At 38.7% G+C, this 20,600-nt stretch overlaps 1 protein-coding gene across 17 annotated transcripts in view; it reads left to right on the top strand.

Moving 5' to 3' along the window:
- Nucleotides 1–20,600, top strand: part of LOC144693906 (disks large homolog 1) — a 412,000-nt gene that overhangs the window by 225,272 nt on the left and 166,128 nt on the right. For 8 of the 17 annotated variants that reach the window (XM_078564096.1, XM_078564097.1, XM_078564109.1 and 5 more), the window contains 2 exons: nt 5,583–5,681; nt 10,215–10,268. In XM_078564096.1, the coding sequence (XP_078420222.1) occupies nt 5,583–5,681; nt 10,215–10,268 (153 nt within the window). The remainder of the gene's footprint in view (nt 1–5,582; nt 5,682–10,214; nt 10,269–20,600) is intronic. The other 9 variants (XM_078564108.1, XM_078564107.1, XM_078564099.1 and 6 more) reach the window with 2 other exon arrangements.

The following is a 20,600-nucleotide window of genomic DNA, read 5'->3' as shown; positions in this document are numbered from 1 at the left end:
AAATTTTGCAAATTTTGAAGTAGCTGTGCTGATACTGGTAACATGTTGGTGAGATGCTTCTCAAGTGTTGCTTTGCTTGTTAACATCCTACAAATGTTGGCATTGTCGCAGAGACCCTGTTTTTCTATTTGCCGAATAACATTATTACCTACCCAAAGGATTTTTTTTTGTTTAACATGCAGAAATAAAACTAGTAAGTAAACACAAAAATCTGATTGGACAGAGATCTTATGACCTTGGACCTGCTTGGATTCAGTTGTTGATTCCCCAGCGTTCAGTAGTCCAGTTTCAAAACCTATGCTGTTGGTCACTCATGAACTGAAGTTGCATTGACTCCGTTGTTGCAACTTCTGATTTTGCATACACGCTTAATAAGCTTCAGGTTTGGGATGCTTTTTATTATGCACTGTTGTCATCTAAAGCTCAAGGGGACCCAGCAGTATTTTGCTTCAAGCAGATTGTTTTTATGCCAAGTTTAAATATTGTAAAGGATTTAGTGACACAAGCACTTGTTTCAAAATTTAGTCCAGTACTTCATTTTCCCTGGTTATTAAACAAAGCTGCCGAATCGCACGGGAGGAGTAATGACCCAGCTCTTCCGATTGCCGGATCGTCAGAGACCAGATGTACCCCCCCACCCCCGCCAAAATTCGCTACAGGACGACCCCTCGGAAGTCCCAAAACACAGACAACACACAGAGAAAATATCCTAGTCTAACTCTTGGCTAACTATACAACGGATTTCCGCCCCAACTTGCCCATCGACTCCCTGACCTGACTAGCCCCTACTATCCGTCTCCCCCAGCCTCACCACCCTATCCCCTTATCCACTTACCTCACCCATCCTACACCTTTACTTACCTACCTCCCTCACCCATCCTACTCACTCACCCTACCCCATTAAACTCAAACTGAGAAGCTTTGGGACATTTGAATTCTAGCTAGTGCCATAAAAAGGGACGTGACTTCTGCAGAGATTCTCTCTGCTGCCCCCTCTGAGGTTTCCTGTGCTGATTGAGTTCTGCAGGATCCTCCATCGGAAGATTGCCCAGAAAAATTGAAGGAAAGTGACTGGGTGGTGTTTTTTTGTCAGAAACAGGTGTTTTGACCCTGATCAGAAGATTTGGGCATCAAATTCTTTGCTATTGATTTCCCCCTCTCTTTCCCCCCCCTCCACACAGGTGGCCAACGGAAACCCCAGGATCAAATGCTGCTCCAATAGTAGGAAATACCTCTGCTGAGCTTGGTAATCCTAAAACAATTAAAAATTCTACCTAGTTATAGTTTAAAAAAAAAGTCTCTCTTTCTCTTTCTCTCCCTTTGTTCCCAAAAGAGTGAATAGGGCACTCTTGAACTAATCCAGAAGATAAACCACTGTCTGGGGTGGGGGGGTGGGGTGGTGGTTGGAGAAATGTGAATATAGGATTTTGTTTTTCAATCAGCGAAATTGATTTTTAAAAGATAGTCATTTGGAAGAGAAAATGAGAGCAGCCATGCCTGTATACTTTGCAATGCTGAGGTAATTTGACATCGATGCGACTCATTGTAACAAGAGTTGAATGTTTGAATAGAAGGCTTATAGGAAGACTGAAGGTTTATGCAGCTGGATATTTATTAGTATTAACTTCGGATGTTTAGATAGTAGATTTGATTAGACTGTGAAAATGGCATGTTTCAGGATTACCAAGCTCAGCAGAGGCATTTCCTATTATTGGAGCAGCATTTGATCCTGGAGTTTCCATTGGCCACCTGCTGACATGATTTTGGATCCATTGTTTTGAGCACAAACTATGGTAGAACCAATATTGCAAAAATCTTGAAACTTAATTTTACCAATCTCATCTTGACTGTTTTATTTCTAATTAGCCCCATGCTGATGAGTCTAATGTTGCTCCTTGATTGAATCCTTCTTTCAAGAGCAGGGATAAGTCCCCTGCCATGTGAAGGGATGTATGTGCTTTCTGAAATGAAAACAGAAAATGCTGGAAAAACTCAGCAGGTCTGGCAGCATCTGTGGAGAGAGAAAGAGTTAACGTTTCTGTTATAGTGTGGTCTTGTCACCTATTTGCAATAGAGTTGATCTGCAGACAACTTTCTAAGTGGAAGCGTTAGTTTTATTTACAATATACAGCCAGCAGCAACTACACATGTGCTTTCAACTCCATCTCTATCTCTGCACTGACTGGAGGTAGCCCGTACCGATAACACACTGGTTTACGTAGGTCATGTGATCTTACATCACAGGACTATTCTTAAAGGTACAGTCCAACGTTTAACAAAACTATGATTACTACAGTTTCAAGTCCAATATGATTCTTCTTAGAGTTATGTTGGACTTTAGCTTCGTGAGTTCCAAAGAAGAGTCATATTGGACTCAAAGCATTAACTTTGTTTCTCTCTCTACAGATGTTGCCAGACCACCTGAGTTTTTCCAGCATTTTATTTTTTTTATATCCAATTTCCAGCATCCACAATATTTTGTTTTTATTATGTATGTGTTTTCTGTCTGTTTCGTGGTGTGAGGTGAGAGGGAGTGGAAGTCTTTATTTCTGTTCACAGAAAGAAAACTTTCTGTGAAGTTTTATATACTTTGCTGTTTTATCGTGTCTCAATTGCAAGGACTCCAATATTTGGCTTCGCCTTTCTTTCCAGGAACAAAGTAACTCAAGACTATATTGAGCTACAATAATATTTTAATATTTTTATTTACTGAATGAAGCAGTTACTTACGTTGGATTTTGATGTAGGAGAACTATACTGATTGATAGAAAGATAAGATTTTTTTACTTATTAGAACAATGTTGCCTATTGACTTTTATATATTTAGGTCAGTGGAACCAGTCTTTCCACTGTGTTGCCCTTCTCTTAGCAACTCTGTGACCAGGCACTGTGTACTACCTGGGAGGATATATAATGTCATGTTCTCTAATGGCCCCACAACTCTCCAGAAAACACACACCATAATTTCAAAGAGAAAAACAACTCCCCATAAGGGACTTGAGTTATTTTAAATTTTACAAAGGTGAACATCTATTGTACTCATAGATCTTGTAATACTATCTAACTAATGGAATGTTTTTCATGTACAGTTGTCATGAAAAGCTTACATTAGTTGTATGTATGGGAGCTATATGTCAGATGTATGAATGAAATAACTGAGTTCTGCAACATTCCAGAAGTTAAGTTGGTGAAACAGTTTGGTATCACATACAACTTATTTCTGTTGTTTGGAAACTTGCTTGCCTGAAACTATTCATACTTTAATTGCTTCTTATTAAATGGATTGAGGCAAATGTTAGAGTTTGCTGGTTGAGAGTCTCCAGGTTTTATGCTCACTCCATCCTTACAAGCACATGTATAGCAATGTTATATAATACCTCCTGTTAAATGTTTTATTTGCCTAATTTATATATTTTGAAAGATCCTAATTAGTCCAGCATGTTGAGAGAGGCTCTTGGTTGATGCTTTTATCCTAAGACAAGTATAGTCCCCTCCAGGTATATTGGCCATCTGCTCATTTTTGCTTTGTATTGTTCTCCGTCTGTCTCTTTGCTGTAAAATATCTCTTGAATTTAATCAACCTAATCAAATCAGATTATAGTAAGACTGTTTGATAAAACTATAGCTGAAGTCCAAGACAGTTACTTTCAGATAAGGGAACAGAATATTATGTAGAACCAAGGTATCATATAAATGTAAAAAAATGCATTTTTCCCTATAAAGGATGATCTATAGTAACTTGACATCAATGGAGGATCTCACAGAATATTTCACATTGCTTCACTTTGTACCTCATCTTTACCTGGTTGTAGGTTCAAGCTCTTTCCAAGTTAAAGTATGTAATATGTAATTGGCTCATTTAAGTGGACACCATTGCACTATTCAGAGGAACATAGTCTCCTGGCCAACATTCTTCCCTCGCGTATCATGCCTAGTTCAAAATGGCTGTCATGCTTACCTACGTATTAGCTATCGCACTTTGAAGTAATTCAACGTATGTAAAGTGTTTTGGAATGCTCCTGAAAGACTTGATAATGCAGTATATAAATGCATTGTGCTTGCTTGCTCAAAGCCATATAACCGCTGATTTCATACGAGGAAAAATATCCAAAGTTGATTGCATTGGGTATTTCATGTGGGAGTAAATATTTTAAAATAATTATTCTATGGTATTTGTGCAATCCACTGGTGGCAGTCTCCATGTCTTTAGACAATTGCAGCCAGTATATTCAAATTCTTCACTTGAGTCCTGCTGTGTTCTGAAATGTTTTGGGAGTACTAGTTGTTGAACCCACCATGTAACAAACTAAATTAGTTATTGAAATCAAATTGCTGTGGTGACGTATGCTGGTCCTAAAGCTCTTATGTGGATTAGACTATCTGTTTTTAAGAGGTTCAAGTCGATGCATTTTTAAATCAAATGCCTGACTGATTCACAGTCTAATTTCAAGGGCCACTTTCTGTTTCCCCTTCTTCCCACCTTTCCTTGCATTCCCTCCTTGGCTTCACAGTACTTGCACTACTGACCAGAATGTTAAGTTTGAGGACTCGAGAGACAACAAGAAACACCATAAGGAGGATTCACAAATGGGGACATGTTTCCTGGAATCCAAAGCTAATTGAAAAATTACCACCGAGTAAACAGTAGGACCAGATGGGAGAATTTCTGTTGCCTTGCTGTTGAAGGCAATGCTTAATTATAGAAGCACTGGCCACATCCAGTCTAAAAGCGCCAGTACTGCATGAACAATGCATATTTGTGAATATTAATGCTGAGATTAAGTATCTTGCTCGATTTCACACACTTTCTACACCTAGTTTGGAGTTTACATTGATACCCTCTTTAAATTCTTTGTATATTCCAAATAGCATAGATATTTATAAGGAACGTTATATTTTTCAATGATATTGTTCTATTGATATTTCAAGTGTTTAAAATGTCAAATTAACCACTAACCTAACTTAAACTAATTATCTAACCTTTGAAATCAAAGATGCATCAGAGAGAAAATTGTTACCACTGCCTACTGTCCAAAAACTTTATGATGGTTTGATTTTAGCTGTATTTGAAACCTGATTAGATTAAATTGGTTACTATGTCAAAAATAAACAGTGCTTTATACTTGCCCACCTTGAATGCAATGAGACAATCAGCCTCATAAAATCTAATTGCTTTGGACTATCATTTCACTTTGGGATATGGATATATATTTCATTGTTTCAGAAATGTTACTGCATTTGTGCAAAATCTTGTGTATGCACACAGTTATGGGGAAACAATTTATTTGGTTGGGAGAAGTTATAATTTTCTTATGGATGGAGGTAGTAGATATTTGAACTGTGAAGGAGGGACTGACCATTTTACTTCTGATGTTCAATTTGATTTTGGTTGGCACTTCATTTTTTTATCATACCCCCTACTCAAAAAAAAAAGCAAGATCTTGCTGGGTATTTTCTCATTTTGTTGAGTTTGCCATGAAGCAGTAAGATTTTGGAAATGCTTATTGTGTTCAGTTAGATTTGCTTAACTGTTTTGCTCTGCCGTTGTGTGTCTTGAAATTTGATCCCTTGCTATTGTTTAGCAGATAGAGGCTACTCCTCCCTCTACTCCTGTAATCCCTGTGATCCCTGTTATGCCAGTCCCTGCTGATGCCAGTGTCTACTCGTCTGACAGTCAACAGGTTTTGTTCCTATTTATTTTTCTTTTGAATGTTTTGATTTTGTTGCTGTATACTCAGTTTATTTTGTGCATTGTTTAATCTTGAATAATGTTATTCTGTAGATGACTGAACACCCATGGTGTGCAAATAGAACCAAAGAGACATGCATAGAACAGTGTTTGCATTAATCTGGAGTTACATGATACACTTTCGCTCCAGAGCGTTTAACCTTTGGGTTGTCTGGCCTCTTGTTCCAATGATTAAATTGAAAATATTCATGATTTCACGAAATGTGCTTGTCACCCTGAATTTATGACAATCTCAGTTGAAAATCACTTTGCTCTTTGGCTCTGGTTGCCCATCATCAGAAATATGATGAGAGGCAAAGGTTTTATAGAAAAAATTAATTTGATCACAGCAACAAGCAAAATTTGGCTCTATTGAATTTTTATTTGAAAATCGATTGAACTCAATTTGCAAACTAAATCTGTGGGGAAGCAAAAATGTTTGCACAAATCAACTGATGTCACAGAATATAGAGAAGATAAAGATGTGAACAAGAATTTGAAATTCTTGAGCAAATTTGTTGGAATCCAACCAAAAAAAAGTCATATGCCCAAGATGCTAAAGTAGACTTTTAGAAATTAGGTATATGCAGATATATCCCAGCATTTCCATGGCCTGTCCGCCTTAGACTTGAGGTAGTTCTAATATAAATGATTTAAGTCAGGGGTGACTTAACTCTGTAGACCCAGAATCAGAAGCAACTCCCATGCCCTGGCAATCTGCCCTTTGGAAGCTCAGACAGTTCAGTCTAATAGCACTAGTGTTTTGAATTTGCTGGTTTCCCTTGTTTGAATTTCATGGACCTGGAAGTTTGGAAAGGGTTGTTTCTCGCCCTGTTGTGGCATTGGTGGATAGAATACATACCCAAACAGCTAGATCTATTAGCACCAGAAACTTGACATAAATGCAAATTAATAGGAAAACTGGACTCCCAGGCCCCATGTAACAGACCAATGTGGCCCTTGAGCATTGAGTGCCAGGATTCAAATTGCAGAGTTATTGGTGGCACTTTGCATCCTAAAGCAAGTGTAGAGCTATTTTAAAGGGGGTAGGTTGCTTACGTTTTCTTTAAGCCTGAAACTTTTAAATCTTTGACATGTTCATTTTCTTGAGCACCAAAAGATCACCCCTACCAAAAGCATTGAAATGTTTTAACCACTTACCCGCTTTTTCTAGTTTAAAAATGTAATTTCTTCAGGGGAGTGAAGGACATTTATTGTTGAACCTTTTGTCTTATGCTCATCAGGATAATTCGCAAGAAAATGCCAATGTCAGGGGAAACAGCAAATTTATACTCTTGTGTGTTGCATTGTTGGAAAGTGGACTCTGGTGGAGGCATTGCCATGGAGAATGCACCAGTTAACTGCCAAGCATTGTTTGAAATTTAAACCAGACTCTGGTCAAGGCATTACCCTGGGGAATGAACCAGTGAATGGCTGTCACTTATTTTGTTTAGCCAAAACAGGTGCAATATGTGTATGTGTTCTTTCTGTCTGCAAAGAAGTGGGCACTGTATATTAATATATCTAGCTTCCAGTACATGCAAATGCACCTCACTGCGAGCCCAACTGACGATCTTAAATTTGTTGTCAGCATAATTCTTAGCACACCGAGGATTATTTAGCTAATATTGTCCAATTGCAGGATCACACCTAATGTTGGACACTCTTTTGAGTTTTGCAAGCACGGGCTGGTTTGGAATGGTCTGTACCTTGCCCGTTGTGAACAGCAGAAGGGAGAGAAATTCTCTGTTTCATTCACCAGGGCAATGTCTTGACCAATCAGAGTTGAGCTGCCTGGTTTAAATTTCAAATATTGTTTGGCAGTTAACTGTCAGTCACCATCAACTGGTGCATTCTCCATGGTAACATCTCTACCAATCATCGTCCACTTTCCAACCAATCAGCACACACTTCTCATGCAGTGTAAATTTGTTGTTTCCCCTGACACTGATATTTTCTTGCGAATTGTCCTGATGAGTACAAGATGAAAAGCTTCGACAAAGAATGTCTCTTTTTCAGAAATACTCAAGTTTTGTTCTACCGAACAACTATTAATGTAATTTCTCATATAGGTGATCATGAAATCAAGCTTGGTTGACAATTTCCATTTTAATCCTGTTGGTGCTTGACTGCTTTCTTGTCCATGCAAGCAGTATTTGTTTCTGAATACATAATGGAACTCAAAAGCCAACTTAACAAAACTCTCAACAACTGGAGGTTTTACTTCACTAGTTGGATTGACACAATTTCTTCTGAGTTACAGCATTTTGTTATTTATTTTTATCTGTTAGTAAATATTGATTTTAAAACTCTTTTGCAGAAATTGGTTTCTAAAAATATCACCATCAAATGAACTCTATGCAGATCTGAAACCGATCAAACAGTTTTGTCCATTTTTATCTCCAATACATGGAAGAACGTTATTGCAGTAACTTTTTTTTACAGTATTCTAATGAGTAAATGCATTGGTTATAAATATTATAATTATATTTGGCCCAGATTAGTGGAACAAAGAAGTTTTAACTGAATTATTAATGCACAAAAATTCCCATTTCTCAATATGAATGAACAGATAAATGAAAATACATTCTTTATATCTTCAAAAGGCTCCATGGGTGAATTATTTATATTGAATTTTTCAACAAGTATGTGTCACTCCAAGGAGTTTTTGTGTTTGTACTGAGTCCACCCCCTCTTGCATGTTGTACAATATTCTCAAATTGAGGGAGCAGGCAGATAATTTATTCCCTAGCCTATGCCTTTTATGATCTCTACACAATTACATACAGTTGTTTGAAGTTTGCTTGCCCTCTTCTCACTCCTACACCCATCCCTCTAAGGAACTACTTCACATCCCTTCAATGCTCCCCTTGACAGATTCTGCTTGAATCCAGTTCAAAACCAGTTAGATTAACATCAGCTCTAGACATTTTTTTCAGAATCTTGACCTGTGTAGTTTGAAATAAAAATAGGAGCTGGCACAGAACCCAAAAGGAACAGTTGTCCTTGACAAACCTCTTTGAATTTGCTGAGGAGGTAACAGATATATTAGATGGGGGAAATGTAGTAGATGTAGTGTACCTGGGTGTTAGGAAAACTTTTGACAAAATATGTTTGGGGAATTACCGGACACGATTAAGGGGTAAGGAATTGGGAAGAGTTAGCAAACTGGATTTAAAACAAAACACACATGGGTTAGAAGGACAAGATATTTGGGAAAGGCAGTTTAGCAGAGTGGTTGAAAGTGGGTACTGGTATCCCTGAGTTCTGTTTTAGGGCCAGTTCTGTTCACTGTGCTTTTGATGATTTTGGGTGTAGACCTAGAGGGAGTGGTGTCAAGATTTGCAGATGATGCCAAAAGATAAGAATTTTTTTTAGAAAACCAAAGGAAACTGCAAAAGAATATTAAAATGGGTGAAGAGATTAAACAGTGGCAGAATCCAATATCAGAAACTGAAGTGATGCATTTTTGTTAGCATAAGAGCATAATTGCTGCCTTGTTTTGTGAGAGACTAAGGGGACTTGGGAGTACGTTCACAGTATTCAACACAGCATCTTGGGATGATGAGGCTGTTTTTTAAAAGAAGCAAATAAAATTTTTAGATTTTACTCTGTAAAGGATATAAAAGTTGAGGTAATGATGAGTCTGTAATTTTTAAAAAACCTTGAGTTAAGCTGTATAGCATGGGAGTCCACAATTATCGAAAAGGATACTGAGACTTTAGAGAGGGTGCAGTGCAGATTCACAAGGACTCTGCTTGGTATGAGGAAATACAAAAACGAAGAAAGATGTAAAAAGTTATTTTTTTTTTGTTGGAAGAATGCAGGTCATGGGGCAATACAGTCGTTTTTAAAATCATGAAAGTAGGGGGCAGAGTTGATAGAAGTAGATTGTTTCCAGTTTTTGAAATGTCAAGACTAAGGATCCATAGATTGAATGTATGACAGGACAGGGGATAGGAGAAAAATTGTCTCTCAGACGTAGGCTGTCGGATCCGCTACCAAGATGAAACAGAAACTGTTAATATTCAAGGTTAGATTGGATAGATGGATGAAGGAGTAGAGGTTGACGGGATACAGAAACAAAGATTTGCTCACGTGGAGAGCGAACGCTAACATGGACCAGTTAGACCAAAAGGTCTGTGTTGTAATTACTGTTTTTAAGCCCATATCCTAACAAGGCACAATGCACTAGTACACCATTGTTATGTTAATTTTGAATAGAATATGGAACCGAGTTCTGATTTAAACAGAAAAAGCTAGAGATTCACATGGAAGTTTGTATAAACTGATGCACTGTTCAAATAATTTTCCCTGCCAGCAATGGCAGGCCTGTTTACGATTCACATTTATTTTGACCACTTTTGAGTAGGAGAGAATAGTTGAAACCGTTGCAATATTGAATTTCAGGTGTCATAAATTGTAATGGTAGGTTATTTGCATTTATAACATGTTTTAACTGTGCCCTCTTCATCTTTCTTTAAAGGCTAATCCACCCCCAGTTGTGGTGAATACAGATAGTTTGGAATCTCAGCCTTATGTAAGTTTTCAATTTTTCTTCTCGTGTGCGAAAATTAATATTATAAAATTGGAATTGAAAAATCAAGAGGCCTAAAGCCAGTGGATATTTTCAGATACAGACTCGTTATTTCTGCATTGCTGTTCCTCAAGGAAGGAAACTCTTGGGTAATCTATAAAAGTCCATCTCTGGTCCACATTTTCAGTTAAAGTTTACAATTTGTGAAACTAGCAGTTTGATTGCAAAACAGCTGGAAGTCTATGGCTTTGATATTTAATTTAAATACATGTTGATTTAAGGTGTAGATGGGGAAAACCTTCATTTTATTTGTGCTCATGTTGATGAGCTGTATCTGCCTCTCCAGCCACCAGGTCTTTCCACAGGTGAATGATATCCTCTTCCAGATAAAAAGTCATATCAGATTGCTCCAGCTGCATTAAAATCAGCTTGTGTATTACATTAAGCGTTCAGAAATGATATGTTTCTTATAAAGCAAGATTGGTCATCTGTGAATGAGTTTTTTTTGCGCTTTCCAATCGAAGCTGTGACAAATTTTATAGTCATCTCCCCTTTGACTGGAAGACTCCTTGGAGCTTGTTGCAGTTGCAAAGCAAATTACTTCAGGGAAATTCTCCAGTTTTAATTCCTTGGACTACCTGGCTTACAATCAGAATATCTACTGCCAAATATTTCTTTAGTGAACCTCATTTTTAATGTGTCTAGAGACCTACTGCTCTCAACTCATTCTATGAAAGCTTTAAGAAATGTTTTGGATGATTTAGCATAAAAGAATATTTTAGGAGCCTCTTTTAATTTTCTTTCCATTCTACCCTTTTCAACCACTACCATAAGAATATGCTATATGACACAGCTAATAATTTCTGTATTCTATATGGAAGGAATAATTTTATTCATGGTAATCTGTCAGTTATTTTGTGCCATGTATCTTTTCATTCTGTTACTGCCATTTTTATTACTTGCTCTTCTGCATTTAATGTCTTCATAGAAATAAAATGTTTGAGTGTATTTAAACAGCATATAGAATTTCATTTTTATGGGGTGGACATCTAAATGGCTCAATTTAAATTACCCATTAATAGTTGGCTCTTGCTCTCAAATGTATTTGAATGTTAACTTGGAATACTAGCAGCAAAGTTATTCTCTCACGGACAGTACTATTGCACTGTCTACAGGTTTCCCATTTTCCAACAATCATGACTGTCAACATAAGACATCTGTCCTCATTACACTTGTACTCAGTTGCTTCTTATTGTAATCATCTTGGGATGTTTTACTATGTTAAAGACGCTATATAAATGCAAGGTGTTTTGCCCCACATTTTAAAGAAAACTATCAGCTGTTATATCCTGTGTAATGGGCACACCTCCAGCTGTGATTCACTAATGTCAGGTATCACTTCCAACTTTAAATGCTGTGCTATATCTTCTATATCTGCTTTCTTAGGTAACCCCAATTGTAATTTAGCCGCCAATTCCAGTAACTTAACTTTGGCTGATTTACAAAAGGTAACTAAAGTTATAACTTCAACTCCCAAACAAGCCTGAGCAACTGCCAAAGCCAAATTGCAGTCTCACCACTACAAAAAAAACCTCACACCAACTCCTGAATTCCAAATGCTTCTCGTACTCGTAACCTTAAGATTCACCAACTCCAAAAAAAATCAAAGAATTTCAAATATATCCCACAAAGAGCCCCCCAACAACGTTATGACACAGCAGATGGTAAGTACCGAGCGTTTCAAATCCCAGAGGGAAACTTGAAACAACTGTCACAATTAATTTTCAATTTGTATAAATTTCGAGATGTGTGCCTTGAATTCAGTAGTAATAAAGCCACCAAGTCTTATAGGTTTTTATAAAACTAGATTGAACAATAAGAGAAATAATTTTAAATACATAGATAGATCTACATATTACTACTGTGATAACTTCTAAATCCCCCTAATCAATCCAACTCCCAGTTACACTTTCATTAAGGCAACAGCAAGACACGTAGATTGCCTGAACAAGTGAGTGGCTTTCCAAGTGAGCTTTCTTAACTTCAGTCCTCTGAAGACAGCAGCTTGAGGCATAGATGCTCAAGGCTTTTTCGCACACTTGTACGATCTTAAAAATGCCTTCCTTTACACACAGCCCTTGCTCCTCCTTTATACATATCTTCCTCTTTGAATGCAAAAACCCATCATTTCACCAAGTCTTTGGACTTTATCTCCCTGATAATAAAGCCCTCTCATAGCACTAAGTTTTACCATTAATTTTTGTGAAAAATAAACACACTGTTACAAACTTCACCTGGCTAGGTGACACATTTCACCCCTCCTTTGAGAACAATCTAGTCTGGTTTATTTCGAAATGCAAATGTTCCCTTGACACCTATGTTCCTAAACTTCCCCATGTTTATCTAAATAACATTCTCTCCTTGCATCAAAGCACCCAGACTAGCTGCTTCTAATTCAATTAAGTATCAATCTCCCTCAATCTCTCTCTCTCACTCTCTCAATCTCTCTCAATCTCTCTCTCTCTCTCTCTCTCTCTCTCTCAATCTCTCTCTCTCTCTATCTCTATCTCTCTCTCTCTCTCTCTCTCTCTCTCTCTATATCTCTCTCTCTCTCTCTCTCTCTCAATCTCTCTCTCTCTCAATCTCTCTCTCTCTCTCTCTCTCAATCTCTCTCTCTCTCTTTCTCTCTCTCTCTCAATCTCTCTCTCTCTCTCTCTCACACACTCACACATCCCACTATTACTCTATTTTACAACAAATTCCAATAACATTGAGAATTATTATATCTTCTTGACAGGCCAAGTGGCCTACTCCTCCTCCTTTCAATTTAACCCTTGGAGACCAGGAATCATTCTAGCAAATCCATGATGTACTCCCTTCAAAGGAAAGATATCCTTAGGATACCCGGAGCTGCTCTCAGTACTCCAGGTGTAGTCTAAGCAGGACTTTGTATAGCTGAAGCATGACTTCTAACCCCTTGTATTGATCATTGGCATCCTTCCAATAATGTAAGATGATGGACATGCAGCAAATCAAACCGAATGGGTTCATCTGGTGCACTTTTGCTGGTGACTGAAGAGACCAATTCATGAAAGGCATGTTCTGCCACAAGTGCCAAACATCAGGTGTCATTGTATATTGTTTTTGGTGTTGGTACCTGTTACCACGGTGCACTCCAGCCCACAGGTGATGTCGCCAATCCCCTCTGTTGTCAGCTAGTGTTTCCCAGGTGTGAAAATCTGTTTCTTAGGGCCTCGTGTCACACTCTCAAGTATCCTTGAAGCCAACCTTTGGGCATCCTACTGGTGTTCTGGCTCCAGCTATCTCACCATACACAAAATCCTTGGCTATACTTCCATCTTCCATCCTCCAAATATGGCTGAGATGGTGAAGTCATCTCAGCTTGTTGAGTGCCAACATACTTGGGAGATTTTCCTTTGAGGGGATTGCCATATTCATGATTTTATTCTTCTGTGAGATGCCCCTTGTATTTTAATCCTCGAGATTTAAAAGCTAGCATTCCATTAGCCTTTTCAATTATTTTCTTTATTTGTTCCTCACGTTTTAATCCGTACCCAGATCCAAAGTCTCCTTGGACCTCCACTGTTCCTAGCTTTTCACCAGTTAGAAAATACCTTGTTCTATTCTTGTTAGGTCCAAAGTAGATGACCTTGCACTTGTCTACATTAAAATCCATTTGCCATGGTTTTGCAGAGTCACTTAATCTATCAATATCTCATTGCAATGTTATGCTTCCATTAACACTACTAACTATGCCACCTATTTTTGTTGTTGGAATATTTGGCTTTCTGTTCCATCCTAAATATGGTGACTAGTTAAGGCCCCAACACAGATTCGTGTGACACATCACCATTCACATTCTGCCAATTAGAGTATCTGCCTTTTTAAAATATTCTTTCAGAGGGTGCGGGTGTTGCTGGCTAGGCCAACAATTATTAGTCCTTGAGAAGGCGATGGTGAATCACTGCCTTGAACCACTGCAGTCTATGTGGGTGCACCAGGTGGTGTTAGGAATGGAGCTTCAGGATTTGACACAACAGCAGTGAAGGATCAGTGTTATAGTTCCAAGTCAGGATGCTGTGTGGCTTGGAGGAGAACTTACAGGTAATGGTGTTCCCATGTCCTTCTAGGTGGTAGAGATCATGGGTTTGGAAGGTGCTGTTGAACGAGGCTTGGTTCGTTGCTGTGGTGCATTTTTTGTAAATGGTATGACTGCCACTGTGTTGGTGGTGGAGGGAATGAATGTTTAAGGTGGGGATGAGGTGCTGATCAAGCAGGCTGCTTTGCCTTGGATGACATTGAGCTTCTTGAGTGTTGTTGGAGCTGCACTCATCCAGGCAAGTGAGAATATTCCATCATTATCATGACTTAGAGCTTTGTATATTATGGTAGATAGGGCTTGGGGACTCAGGAGGTAGGTCACTCATTGCAGCATTCCCAACCTCTGACCTGCTCTTATAGCCAAAGTTGGACCAGTTAAGTTTCTGGTTGGGTAACCCCCAGGGTGTTGATAGTGGAGTATTCAGCAATGGTAATGCCCTTGAATGTGAAGGGGAGATGGTTAGATTCTCTCTTGTTATAGGTGGCCATTGTCTGGCACTTGTGTGGCGCAAATATTACTTGCCACTTAACAGCCCAAGCCTGAATGTTGCCCAAGTCTTGCTGCCTATGGACCTGGGCTGCCACAGTATCTGAGGAATTGCCAGTGGTACTGGATACTGGACACTCATCAGTCAACATTCCCACTTCTGACCTTATGATGGAGGGAAGGTAATTGATGAAGCAGCTGGAGATGGTTGGGCCGAGGACACTACCCTGAGGAACTCCTGTGGCCATGTTGTGGGGCTGAGATGATCGGCTTCCAATAACCACAATCATTTTCCTTTGTGCTAGGTGTTATTGCTGTTCTGTCTTTGGCCACTTAACCAATTTCCTCAAGATCAACAATTTGCTTTCAATTCTATGAACTTCACCTTCGTTAACAGTCTCTTATGAGGGATTTTATTAAACGCCTTCTGGAAGTCCATATAGGCAACATCTGTAGACATTTCCCTGTTCAGTACTTTAATCACCTCTTCAAAAAATTCCATCAGATTTGTCCAGCATGACTTTCTTGGAAATCCACGCTGGCTTTCTATGATTGGCTGAAAACATTCAAGGTGTTCAGTCGCCCCATCCTTAATTATAAAACGAAGCAATTTCTCAACAACAGATGCTAGGCTAACGGCTCTATAAATCCTTGGTTTCCCCTTTTCACCTTTCTTAAATAGTGAAGTGACATGAATGTTGGTGGCCTAGTAACTTGAGAGCAATTTTGCAATTGGCTCCCGAAGCGAATGATTTGAATTAAAATCCCAAGTTACTTGGTCAGTTTTCAGCTCGTGTACAAAATGGTGTCAAAAACTGAATAGACAGTACACACCCCACAAATTAGGGTAAAGAAGTAAAACTGATCTCTTCAGTGGAGAAACCCACAGCCCAACTGCCACTTGCCTGTCTCAAACAGGAGAGTTACTCAGATTGTGCTGCCGTTTTAGTTCTAGACAAACAATGGGGAATGATGCAGGCTGTGTATTTTTTCATGGCTTGATGTAGGCACCTAGAAATGATTGAGTTCCATTGTCCTGCTTTGGCAGAAATTGGATGTATGAAGGTTAGTAGGCTTCAAAGATGAAAAAAGGGCTTGGCTGATAGAAGCCACCCTGAGATTTGACTTCTCCTGAGATGAGATCCAAAGTCCCATGCTGGAATCAGTTAACTGGACTGGTGTAAGACTAGGTGGGGCAAAGGAACAAAGAGATCTCTATGTACAAATATACCAATCACCAAAAGTTGCACCACGGGTTAACAAGGCCATAAAGCAAACCAAGCACTAGGCTTTATTTCTAGAGGGATAGAATTGAAAGGTGGAGAAGTTATGCTAAACCTGTATCAAATCTTGGTAAGTTGGCCCCAGAGAGGTCCAGAGAAAATTTCGAAGAATGATAAATGAAATGGGTAAACATATCAGGAAAAGATTAACAGACTTGTGTCTCTTTTTTTTTAAAAAAAGGGCTGAGGAGTGACCTGATAGAGGTCTTTAAAATTACGAAAGGTTTTGATAGTGAGGATATAGAGAGAATGTTTCCAGTATTGGGGAAAAGCCTAACCAGAGGCTAACAATATAAGATAGTCACTCAGAAATCCAATAGAGAATTCAGAACTAATGTCTTTACCCAAAGAGTGGTGAGAATGTGGAACTCGCTACCACATGGAGTGACTGAAGCAAATGGTATAGATTCATTTAAGGGGAAACCGGACGAGCATTTGAGGGAAAATGGAATCGAGTGTTAGAATGATAAGTTTCAATGGCGAAAGATTGGAGAAGGCTTGAATGGAGCATAAACACCTGCAATATCTGGGCCAAATGGCCTGTTTCTGTGCTGTATAGCCTGCATAATTCCATGGTGCATGGAGAAATCTGATCCACTTCATTCTCTAATAATTTTCTTGATCTTACCACTAAAACTTCTCCCTGTTTGTTTGTGCCTGCTGTTTGTGCACATTTTACAGATGGGGAGGTGGTGGCATAGTGGTATTGTCACTGGACTAGTCTTCCAGAGACCCAGGTTCTGGGGACCTGGGTTTGAATCCCACCATGGAGAATGGTGAAATTTGAATTCAATAAAAAATCTGGAATTAAAAGCCTAATTGAAAGATAATGACTGTGAAATCATTACCATAAAAAAAATCATCTGGCTCACTAATGTCCTTTAGGGAAGCAAATCTGCTGTCCTTATCTGGCTCTCTGAATGGATGGGCAATAAATGCTGGCGTAGCTACCCACATCCTAGGAACGAATAAAAAAAAATGACTGTCTTGTTCCAGATATAATTTTATTCATGCTCTATTTTTACTGATTTATTTGATTTCTTCTATATCATGTGTCACCTAAAGAAGTGACCTGTCAGGCTAAGCTTTGAAACAGGCTACTAAGAAATACACACAGATTTACAAACATGAGTTTCTTGCAGCTACATAATTTCTCAGACTGGTTGCAACATTTGTGGCCATCGTGAGGGGTTCACTCAGCTGCTGAAAGAAATTAGCTCTAATTGTGAAATTGCAACCAGGTGCCCAGATGGTCACCCACATGGCGATTGGATAACATCACCTTCTCAAGGGCAGTTAAGGATAGGCAACAATTGCTGGCCTTGCCAATGACATTCTAATTCCATGAAAGAATAAAAAAAAATTGGTTTAATGTTTAATAGTAATCCAACGAATTGCTCTCTAGACTCTAACATAATGGACATTGTGAACAAATAGCTCACTCTTCACTTAACTTGGCTGCTCTAAAACAGATAAATTAATGAACAAATAGTTAAAATCCCTCAAAACATTACACTTCTGCTTTTCCTATTGATCACTTTCTTACCTTGCTCAATCTGGTGTCTGGAAGCCCATAATGTGATGACTGTTGACTTTGGGCCAGCTCCCCAAAACCATTTTAACCCCTTTCTGCTTACCACTATTCTTCCCCTATGACACACTTATGCCCTCCTTTACATATAAATCTGCACCTCCCACCTTTCCTTGTGACCCAAGCTATTTGCTTCATGATCCTTGTATGCTTTCAACTATCTTTCTGATCCAACCAACATTGAGATGCCTAAAATATCTAAATCCTTTAGTGCATGCATGTAGTTCCAGCATTTTATTTCTAATACGTAAGCATTAATTGAGAAAGGAATTATGCTCATGCCTTTTATTGTTCACCCTGCAGCTACGGTACCTCCTATCTTGGCTAATTTAAATATCTCCCAAAGACACTCTACTTTCTGACACAACCTTACAGCTGCATGCCAATTCAGATGAACAAATTTTAGCTCCACCCACTGCCTCCCCTTCATTTGCCCTTGATGCTTTTTATTAAAAGCTTAATAGTTTATTTTTAGAAAAGCAAAAAAAGACTATTAATTTTTAAAACCAACCCCCCCACCGCCCCCCCCCAACCACAGGTTTAAGTTGAGTATCTAATAAATTTGGTTTTGTTCTATAATATTTGCACAAGAAGGGGGCCTACTGCTACCTTCTCAGGATACCTACAGATGGGTAATTAATGCCAGCCTTGCCAGAATTTATTGTTAAAAATTAAGGTTTTCACCCCATAGGGAATGGGGAACAATTTAATTCTTTAGCAAGCATCATTGTACAGTTTTGTCAACTGCTGTTCCAGTAAAGTGACATTAATCATACATTGCAACATACTGCAGCAATAGATTTTTATAGTATTTTCTTTGGTCACTGCAGTTTGATAAATATCTCCCTTGTGTACTGCATTTACACGTATGAAATTGCTATGAAATTTTGAGAAGGCAGCCTATCACCTCAGCAGCTAGGGATGGATACGAAATGTAGTAATCTGTGAAATCAAAATTAATAAATCTTTGAACATAGGATTGTAAAATTTGGCAAAAACTGCAAGTAATTTTCAGTTTTCTTTGTCAAATATCTGTGTAAATTTAAATTTAGGACTTTATTCAAAATATCCCTCTAAATTTGAAACTCCCTTGACTACTCAACTTTTCTCGCTTATTTCCCTCCCTCCCATACTAGCTGACTTGATAAACCCAGAACTGGCCTTGAAACCTCACATTTTACTTCTCTCCAAGAGTTCTTTATTACTACTTCCACAGCATTGCCAACTTCACTTCAAGTCACAATTCCACCACAACAGAATCACCTCCTCTCTCCTCACCTCCAGACTTGATTAATCCAAAGTGCGCTCTCTCCTGGTCCCCTATTGTCAATAAGTTCCAACTTATGAAAGAAGTCTCATGTCCTGTACTAAGTTCAGCTTGCCAACTCCCTCTCTCCTCAATGGCCTAATGGCTTCTTGTCTCCCAATACAGTAAGTTCTTTGTGGTCATCTACACATCATTCCTTGCTGCACCTTGCCTGTACAATCTCAAGCCATGTAACTCCTCCGTACAATCACCACGCAATTGGTAACAGAACCTTCAGCTACCTCGACCCAGCTTTCAGGGGCGATTTTCATAATCCATCTACCTCAAAAACTGCAGCATGTGTATCTATATCTACATATTTCTGCCAAGGTAATGTTTGAAAATCAGTAATTGTTTGAAAAATACAAGATTGGATTTTGTAATACCTTACCCAAGAGAGCTGAGAACAGGTTGAATTTAGATTTAGATCTCGTTCTCAATAGTTGACTATCAAAAGTGTTATGATCTCTGTACAGACCGTGAACTTTAGAAAAAGAAATTCAAACTTGCAACTAATAGCTGAAAGGATGACATAGCAAGATTTCACATTTTAAGACTTTTGTAACAAACAAACTTAAAGCACCATTAACTAAATGCTACTTTTGTAGGCAGCTTATACTTTAAACTACAGAGCAGCATTCCCCTTTTACTTTTAACACAACTGGAAAACACACTTCACAGGAGTACTTTGCATTGCCCTTCAAGTAGGAATTCAATTTTCTTGGAACTAGCCCAGAGTGATTTTTGGCTGCAGAGGGTTTACTTCCATTTTCTTCCTTACTCCGTCTGGTACCTTTTTAACCCCCAGAACTGTCCTTCATGTTGAGAGTCTTCCCTGGAGATTCTCCCAGTTGTTAAGGCTAGGCAAATCTTCCCACTTCATTCTAAACCCTCACCAATTTGATCTTTTCAATCCAAGCATGAGCTCCCACCTGTATTCTTGCGCAGTGACCCATAGAGACTTTTGGCCTCTAGCTGCTCTCTCTTTCCTGAATCCTGGCAGACTGATCTTTGTCTGAGAATTTCAGGGATACCTTAGAAACCCTCTCTTCTCAAGGACTATCTCTGGCAACATGAATCACATGGGACTTGTATCCAGGTAGCAATGCTGATTAGCTATCCTTTAGAGTCCAACCTTATCCTGGAATCAGATAGACATTTTAAAACATAACTGTTTAACAGCCTAACGTGGCCTTTAAAGTCCGAGGAAGGTGTTAACAAACAGTCTGACCACAGTAGGCACAGATTCTGTGCTATTGTCTCCAAATGTGCAAACCTTGCACCACCTTCCCAGCAAAATAATCTGAGCCTCCCTTCAATCTTTAACAGTTACACCACCCAAGCCTGTTATCAGGCAGAGATCAGAACATGTCGCATGGCCTCTTTATCTTACCCTAAATTAAAGACACAGTGCTAAAACATAACCATTTTATAAACCTAATTTTTGTAACAATAGTGAAACTCCCGTTAGATAATCTAAGGGAATAAAATCTTGTGTTCAAAGTTGCAAGAGTTTTATTTTATACATGGATATTTTCAAAATGAT

The sequence above is a fragment of the Cetorhinus maximus genome, chromosome 19 (genome assembly GCF_964194155.1).
Source record: "Cetorhinus maximus chromosome 19, sCetMax3.hap1.1, whole genome shotgun sequence".
NCBI lineage: Eukaryota > Metazoa > Chordata > Chondrichthyes > Lamniformes > Cetorhinidae > Cetorhinus > Cetorhinus maximus.
Note: the sequence above shows the minus strand (reverse complement) of the source record. Positions and strands in the feature narration are given on the sequence as shown.